The sequence below is a fragment of the Drosophila bipectinata genome, chromosome 3L, assembly GCF_030179905.1.
Source record: "Drosophila bipectinata strain 14024-0381.07 chromosome 3L, DbipHiC1v2, whole genome shotgun sequence".
Lineage (NCBI taxonomy): Eukaryota > Metazoa > Arthropoda > Insecta > Diptera > Drosophilidae > Drosophila > Drosophila bipectinata.
Window position 1 is genome coordinate 503,889 of NC_091738.1, and position 8,879 is coordinate 512,767.

General features: G+C 50.6%; 2 protein-coding genes across 2 annotated transcripts; both read left to right on the top strand.

The window, feature by feature from the left end:
* Positions 1 to 615: 615 nt before the first annotated feature.
* FucTD (alpha1,3-fucosyltransferase D) lies at positions 616 to 2,255 on the top strand. The gene is made up of 2 exons (XM_017242660.3): positions 616 to 1,692; positions 1,749 to 2,255. The coding sequence occupies exons 1-2, from the start codon at positions 713 to 715 to the stop codon at positions 2,161 to 2,163; spliced, it is 1,395 nt and encodes a 464-aa protein (XP_017098149.2). The 5' UTR covers positions 616 to 712; the 3' UTR covers positions 2,164 to 2,255.
* A 4,151-nt stretch (positions 2,256 to 6,406) lies between these two features.
* LOC108126202 (uncharacterized) lies at positions 6,407 to 7,937 on the top strand. The gene has a single exon (XM_017242667.3). The coding sequence runs from the start codon at positions 6,566 to 6,568 to the stop codon at positions 7,865 to 7,867; it is 1,302 nt and encodes a 433-aa protein (XP_017098156.2). The 5' UTR covers positions 6,407 to 6,565; the 3' UTR covers positions 7,868 to 7,937.
* Positions 7,938 to 8,879: the final 942 nt, after the last annotated feature.

Consider the following 8,879-nt stretch of genomic DNA (forward strand, 5'->3'; position numbering starts at 1 on the left):
GCGACACCCGGACTGAAAACAAGGTTGACCTCCGGCGATGAGGGCTCGGCCGTTTTATAGCCATTCGGGCTAAGTATCACTAACCTTATCTTATATGTTGTTGTTCCACAGTCATCACTGTTGGCCAGAAAAAAGACCCTGGCCTAGGCCGAAAATTTAATCCAGAATCCAGAGACTGCGACTGAGGCCGAGAGGTAGCAGCTGCCGCAGGTTGCGTGCGTGCCGCTCCGCCCCTTCGCTGGCCTCTGAGGCGTGGTCCTTCTTAGGCCGATTCCCAAATCGATCTTGGACCCTTCGACCGACCACCCGCACTAATAAGGGAACCAGTCCAACGGGGAAAGGGCGAGGGAAGTGGCGCTAAAGTTGTCAGTCGGCTTGTCCGCAGGCGACGATCCTCGACACCCTAATTAGGTGTTATCTACGACCAGGCCTGCCCCTTTCGGATGCCGACAAAGTGCGGTGTGGCAGATCACCTCTCAGATGTGCCCCTGAGACCTCCAAAGACTTTCCCCGCCAAGCAGCTTGGCGCCAGTGAAAAGTACACAGGAGTCGGAATCAGTTCAATAAATTGGATTTCTTCGAACAAACTGTGCGAGCAATCGCAGAGCCCTCAGACTTTTAATACAAGTTGGAAGTTCAGCTTTGGAACAAGGCATCTAGCACAAGTTACTTGCTTCCGAGCCACACAACCCTCCAGACACTCAGTAGAAATATGCCGTCGGACAAAGTTTGTCCCATTCCGATGGATAAGATCTTGAGCTTCCGCCGGAACCCCGCGCCCGAGCAGCAGCTGAATCAGCAAACCGACCAGATGGAGGCCATCCCCAACTTCTTGCCGGCCCAGTTGACCAGCAATGACCTCCAAGGAGCTCCAGGGCGTGCCAAAGATGGCTCTAAGGAGGTAATACCGACCAGGGGTCGCAGGCTAACGGCCGGTGAGTCACTTCAGTCCGACATGGACGGCTTGCCGCCGCCACGACGATCGCCCGTGTCTCGAAGGAATGTCGATGACGAGCCGTCCACCACGAGTCAGTACATGAACGTCATAAAGGCCGCCCTGGCCGTGGTCACCGTCTGCGTGATGCTCACCACGATTCCGCTGTATCGTCGCCAGCAGGCCAAGAAGGACGCCAACCAGAAGAGGATCCTCTTGTGGAACGACGACTCGCTGGTTCGCGGTGCGGCAACCCACATGGAATGCGGCTGCATCGTCACCAATCGCAGGGAGCCATCCGACAAGCAAATCGACGCAGTGGTCTTCAACGCGGACTACCCATACTCCATGGAGGGGTTCCCACAACTCAATCACACTTCCGACTATCTGGTGGTGTTCTCGGCTCTGAAGCCCCTCAACAAGGTCGAAAATCCACTGCGCAACGGCCTGAATCCGCCCTTTAATCTCACAATGACATATCGCCGGGACTCGCACCTGGTCTGGTCGGACTACTACTTCTCGCACAGCCACATGGCCAAGCGGCTGCGAGGATTCCGTCCCCGCAAAAACTTCTCCGTGGATGACTTCTCACTGGAGACGGCACGGCGCTTGGAGGCGGTGCTGAACGCGAAGAAGGAGCTGGCAGTGTACCTGATGTACGAGGTGAACGACGACTCCCTGCCGGAGAGCCTCTACTTGGAGCAGATGCGCAAGTACGCCGAACTCGAGGCCCAGAGCATCTGTGTGGGCAGCAATGAGTAAGTAGAGTCTTCGATCTTTCAGAAACCTTTCCAAGCCCAAAATCTCCTCACAGCTGCAGTGGATACTTCTTCTGGCTAGTTTTCGAAACTAGTGCCTGCCCAGACTACGTGCCAACCCAAATGTACATGGCCATGGAGAAGCTGATAGTCCCCGTCGTGATCGGAAGTGGCAACCTCACCAACCTGGTGCCGGAAGGCTCCTACATCCGTGGCAGTGACTTTGACTCGCCCAAGGAGCTGGTCGACTACCTAAAGGACCTCTCGACCAAGCCGCACGAGTACATAGCCTACTTCTGGTGGCACTCGCTCTACAAGGTCCGAGCCATCGCCCAGCCCTACTGCGCTCTCTGCCACTTCCTCCAGACGCCCCCGAAGGAGCGTCAGCTGAAGAAGGAGGGCACGGATCTTGGGTTCATCCATTGGTGGACCGAGTACCAGTGTCCAGTCAAGTACACCACTTTCCTTTAGGAATTCTCCGATCACCATCCTGTTTCTCCCACCAACCTGTCTCAATTATAATTACCAAATTGCCCTCGTTGGGTGCGATTTCGTTAAGTTGACTTGCAGTTGGTTCTTCTTTCAATTTGGGTTCTTTCTTCTTTTTTGTTGAGGCTTCTTACTGGCTTTTAATTCCGCGGAATTTCGGCGGCACTCCATTGACCTCGCCGACAGGCTCCGACTTAGGAGGCTAAGTAATTCCCTATACCCCAAATTTTGGGGATATTCCGGAAGTATTAGAGGTAACTCCAGGAAAATAATTTAAACTCAGAATCATCAAAGGTTTACGGTATATTAACTCCTACTCCTTTGAAAATTAATTTTATATTTTATTCAGAGTGTTTGATATTCGTATAGAACCCTTAGAGTATTTGGCATAATTTGCTTTCAAAATTTTGGGTTATTTTTGCAACTGGTTCGGTTGGCGTTCGAGAGATGGGAGGATTCTTGGGATACCAACTCGTGCCAGGCGGCTTGTTGAAATGGCTATGAGCCCGGAGGAGGAGCTGGAGGAGACTGCGGCGAACTGGCAGCTATTGTCGCTGAAGTGAAGCCTTGGGAAGCCCTGGGAAGCCTGGGAAACCCAGTGGAAAAGCCGAGACAGCCGTCAAAGGCAACGGGCAGAGATAAAGTAAATAGAGCAAACTAGTTCCCCATTGTGGACCATTCCAGATGGATATGGATGTGACTGTAGACTCTACAGCGTAGAGTGTGGAGTGGGCACTGCGTTGGGCAGTACCCTCCATGGGACTCTGACAACTAGAATGAGAACGAGTGGGCGACGAGCAGGCGGTCCGTCCAGGTGAAGCCTGAACTCCACTCTGTGGGGCGAGGTGCCAACCAGCTCACACAATGCACGAAAAACAAACAGAATTGTCATGGGAAATATTTCACAGCGTTGCTAGTGAAGTGCCCGAGATGTGCTCCCCATTTAGCTCCCCCCGACCATGTCCATCTCCCGTCTGCCATCTCCCAGCCCGGGAATGTCTTTCAAAACGGTATCACATACACAAAACACTTTTCTTCTCGCCACACACAACCATATTTATAAGTTAAATGCTTCACTAAACAATAAGCCAGAGCAGACAACTGGCCGAGAGTTGCTGCGGGGTCTACACTGGGAATAAGTCTTCAAGATACAGACTCTACTTGATAAGAGGATATAACTCTACTGTCGATGGAGATAATATGAAGTCTATCTATATTAACTATCTAGATTTTTAGTAAAACTATCTTCAGACTTGTAGGTATTTCTGTGACCCCTCTTAGAAGTATAAAGACTCTTTATAAAGAAGATATAGCTCTTTATTATAGAGTCTAGATATAACACATTATTAAGGGTAGATAATGAAAAGTTGAAACATAACACAATTTCTTCCTGTGCATTAATTTTGAAATGGGACTGAGACATGGTAAAATTGAAGTTGAAGGCGAGGCGATAATGAAACCAAAGTCAAGCACATCGAGCCAGGTCCAGCCTTTGGGCCCTTCGGTTGACAGGTTGTCCCTTGTTTCCCCAACACCCCCTGCCATCCTCGATCCCGATTTGGTTCTGGGAAGTTCTCATCATCTCACTCCTCCCCTGGACTATTCCGTGTTTGCCCATTCTGTTATCAACTATTACAATATTTTTGTTTAATTGACAAACAGGTTTATCATTAACATTTTTCTCACTGCCCTGGACTTTTCGGATGCGTTGGCGGCGGCCTTCTCCAAGTTTTTCAAGAGTTGGGGGAAACTGGGAGTGGGGGAATGCGGCGCTTCAGTTGATGCTCCAACTGTTTTCCCACAGTGATTTCAGATTTCTGGACACCGTGAAGCAGAGGAGCTAACTAAGTTACAAAGGCATCATTGGATGAACGTACTAAACGATCAATAAACAAGAAGGCAATGAAAACTTTTGGGGGGAAACTAGGTCCAAGACTCCTTAGGTTCGAGCTCAGTAACACTTGCCATTAATATATATTTTTGAGATCCATATTCCCTTCTTTTTGGCCATCAAATTCTAACAACATAATCAGTAAGAGGTGTCGCTTAAATAAATAGATATGGATGTTGTATTTACCGGATAGACGACTTCACGGTTGCCTTCCCGCCCCATCATTCCCACTTTGATATCTAAATACTTTAAGGGCCTCCTCGGCAGCCTCGTAAACCGCTAAGTGCTACCAAAGTTTTGGGATTAAAGAGCTTCTGACCGTTTCCGCGGCAGCTGACGAGGCTGGCCCTATCCGGCCCCTGTTTGCATTTGGCGGAGCCGTGAAAATGCACTCTCGAGTCCCTCGGGCTCCCTTTCCCAATTCCGTGTGCCCGTTTTCTCACCTGAGGCGAAGGCTGGAAAGCAGTCTTGCCAAGTCGCCGGCTGCTGTCGATGCTCGTTTTAATTTGTTTGTTTACATTTCGACAGCCCCACCTGCAGCAGAAGCAGGAGGAGCCCCAGACGCAGCAGCCTCTGCAGAGGCTGGTGGAGAAGTTTAGGTTTGTTCCCATCTAGCCTCTGGTCGAAATGTTTGGAAATAGTCGCCCATGGGGAGATGGAAAATTAGGAGGTGGGGGGGCAAGGGCAGTGCTGCACCACTGGGAGCACCGGAGTACGGGAGTACCGCGTGTGTTTTGGTGTTAACAACTCGACACTTCATTAATTGAAGTTGAAAAAGTGCAGCTATAAAAAGACTATTAAGTTCTAGCCCACAACAACAGAATAGATTGGAGCAGAATATGCACTCGAAGAAACAAACCTATAGAACGTTTGTAAATAGAGATAACGATGAATAGATAGATATACGTTTTCTCGCAGTGCCACAATCAAAGTCAAGAAAACTTTGAAGAGGCTTCGATCGAATGCAGTGGAGGGAAAATATTATGTATATAAGGGAGAACTTCCAGAGGCTCGGTTTGCATCGGCCGCAAATTTGATGGCTATTGAAAAGTTCAATGGTTCTTCCCGGTCTCTCCTCGAAACTTCCAAGTTCCATCCAACACCGAAAAGTGGCCATCAAAGCGCTTGTTTACTCCTCCCGAAAATAGACGAAAAAGACATCTCGAATCTGGGGTAATAGAGAAACCTAATGTGAGCATATCATAATTAGGAATTTAGCAAGACAACAGCATCGGAGTGTTTTCGAGTATTTCCAAACATTTAATGGAGATCTCCCAATGGAAGAACTGTTGGGCAAGAGCCGATCTTCCCCGACCAGAGACCAAGTGAGGCTCCCCCTCAATAAAAGATTCGATCGTCTCACATAAATAGTTCACGAGCCATCCGAAGGCAGTGGCCATAAAAATAAATCCATATGCAAATGTGACTTCAGTTTAACATGCCACAGAGACAGACAGTCGGATAGACAGGCGGGGGACTGGAGAGTTCGAGGCCCAAGCCTAGCCAAAAATAGTGAACTTCATCTCGAGGATATGCGACTATGAGATGTCTCTGGAAATTGTAAGAAAAGGTGCCTAGTACTAGGAGGGTTAGCAACATTACCATATCAGTATTTCAAGCTCAAAATATCCCTCCACCAAGTTCTGTGGCAGTTCGATGATGCCCCAGACATACCCTTTCGAAATAGTCCCATTCCAACCAGCCAAGGACTCCGCATTGCAGGCCAATCCCTGGCGCAGAGGCGTCTGCAATTTTAGTGCCTGTCCCAGCGACTTTGAATCTTACAAAATGTGACAAGTTGCGGAATTATTTTTCGCAGAAGATGTTCTCTGGCTACGTTTCGGTTCAGTTCGGTTCCACTCTGTACTGTTCTGTTCTGCGTGCAGATGAGCCGAGATTGATAAGCGACGAGGAGGAGCGTGAACAGTCCCGAATCCCCGGATCCAGACCTCCTCCAAGCTGGGTTTCTTCTGTTCTGAGCTCGGGAGATGCAAGTGCTTAGATAAAGGCAGCGATTTATGTGGAAGCTCCTGGGAGGAGCAGTCACCAGCGATGACAACAGTAGCTCCGTCCCGGCCAGGTTGGAGGTGCCGGCAATTTAGGGGCGATTACAACCGACAATGGCATTTTAAGTGGCCATTGTCGAGGTGCGATCTGTGGGCGCGTGATAAGCGCCGGCTCCCGTGTGGGCGAACCCCGTTCCCCAGGTGCGAGGATGCTCATACAGAGGTGTGGGTGAGGGTGTCGATGAACTATACCTTAAACTACAGCCCTACAAAGAGAACCTGGTAGGAATTATTAAACACTACCTTTCAGAACAACTTTTATCCGGATCGAAGTACCAACGAGTTCGCTTTCATTGCCTTTCCTATCAACTAGTTTCCAAAAATTCTCTGTACCTTTTGGATAGACATACACATTTCAGCTTAAAAGCATTAAATTCCCTTTTGTGATTTCCCTTCTACGATATCCTTTCAAGTTCAAGAGCGTTGTATGGAGAAAGTAATGAAGGCGCAAGAGGCTTCGGGCGTGGCGCCCGCGTCTGCACTGCGATGCTGTTGCAACTGCAGGAGGAAGCTGGATCCCTATCAGCTGTTCGATGACAACGTGGAGGACATCGCCAAGAGCCTGGCCCAGATAATGCTCATCTGCGGCATCAACACGAGCAAGTCCTGCATGGCCAAGTCGATCATTAAGCGGGCCTTCGTCTACCACGACAAGCTGCGCACCACGTGTCCGCCGCAGCCGGCTCCTGGCACCCACTTGAACCGGGAGGACGTGCTGCAGGCCCTGCGACTAAAGTGCTCCATGGAACCAGTGGAGGCGATGTTGGCCTACTCGATTATCAAGCGGGCTTTCAAGGCTTTCTACCACGGAAAGCCGCCGGTCAGCATCAGCAACCCCATTGTGGATGCCATGGCGGTGCACACCCAGTACTCCGCCTGGATGCACGCAGCCTACAAGACGGCCAGGATCTTCGACAACTACAAGGCGGCCTTCTTCTGGGCCCACAAGCACTACGAGCGCCAGATAAACCTCGTCTACTGCGCCCTGTACAAGCGGATGACGGCCCGGTCGGATCCCCTGATGGTGCCCGGGTGTCCTTGCAAGGGCTGCTCCAAGCAGGAGGTGCCCGGCCACCCCAAGGCTGGCCAGCGCAAAATGGAGAAGATCAAGCTGTCGGAGGGTGCAGATCTCCCGGAACCCTGCATCCTTTGCGGCTTGCAAGTTCCCAAGATGGACAAGGACAAGATGGTCAGGACCCGACTGCCCCGGCCCATCCTCAACCACGAGGTGAACCTGCCCCGGTGCCAGGAGTGCAACTCGCCCTTCCTCATCTGCGAGTGCAACATCGACCAGCTGACTGGCGAGCAGTTCGGCGAGTGCGGTCAGGACTCGTACAAGGTCAAGTGGTACCGCCTGGAGGAGCCCCATCTCATCGGCTCGGTGGGCACCACAAGAGCTCGAGACGACAACTCGGAGGACCCGGAGGACAGCACCTACGGGGAGGCGATGGAGCCTCCCGAGGACTGGGACAACCACCACTGCCCCATTGACTGCAAACACGACTCCTGCAGCGAGGCCTCGAATGTGTGCCAGTCCTCAGACTCCTCCGACGAGGCGTCCACCTTCGCCAGCTGCTCCGAGGGCGAGGGGGACGAGGACATCGTGGCCAAGCTGGAAGACTACCTCAACAAGCTCTGGAACGAGGAGGTGGCCCAGAAGAAGAACCCCAACTATGTGCCCAGGACTATCGAGCCGCCGACTCCGCGGTGCAACAAGTGCAGGGACTGAGTCTCTCTATTTGTGGGTTTGGCTCTGGCAGTAAAATTGTTTAAAATATATATTATGATGAAAACATTAACCCAAATAAGGTTTCAGATCTTTGATCTCAATAATCCTAATCATAAGAACTTAACTCCGAATTGAAATCAATCTGCTTGCCATAAATTGCTCAATTTGTGGGCAAACTTGACACAATTTGGTTGGAAACTTTCCATATCTTGGCCCTTATAGGAGGGGACTTCGAATCCCCCACCAAGATAAGAACTAATGCGATGACCAGGTTTTCCATAATAGAACAATAAACGGTTTGTCCCAATATTTTCCCCTCTAGGGCCTTTTAATTTGGTTATTTAATCCGCCAAGGCCTATCTAGGATTACAGAGACCCCACACACAAGAATGCGTTCGGACGGGAATGGATGGAGCTCCGGAGTCGGGTCTTGGCTCTGATCGAGGCTGCAATTATGCTAAATAGATTGGTGCCGACTGACCATCGAAATAAATAAGCGACTCGAACACGACAAGCGCACAAAATGGGCCGGCTTGTCAGACCTAAATTGTTCAAATAAATTAAGTTGTAGCTTTCGAATGGGTCGGGTCGGGGATCGGGGCTGGGGATCGGAGATCGAAATCCAAGAGCAAAAGAGCCAAGATCGGTGACACTTCCCAGTGGTGTGGGGATTGGGGCATGTAAATACGGGAAACGTTCAGAGGCTGCCGCCTTGCCGCCTGGCCGCCTGTTGCATTGTCATTTGATAAATTATGATATTTGATCAATTGTTCCGCTGCGGTGGCTGCCTCGCGAAGATGAAGACGTTTCTCTCTCACTCTGCGGATGCCACGAGTTCCCGATCTCCTCCAACTACCCGCATCGAGTTTGCTGAGTGAACTTTTGTCGAGTTTACATTGTAATGGCATCTGGCGGGGCAAACAAAACACAAACAACACCCAACAAGTCAGTCAGTCAGTCGGCCCCATATCCATTCATCTGCATAATAGAATTCCCCGAGGGGCGGGGTCCG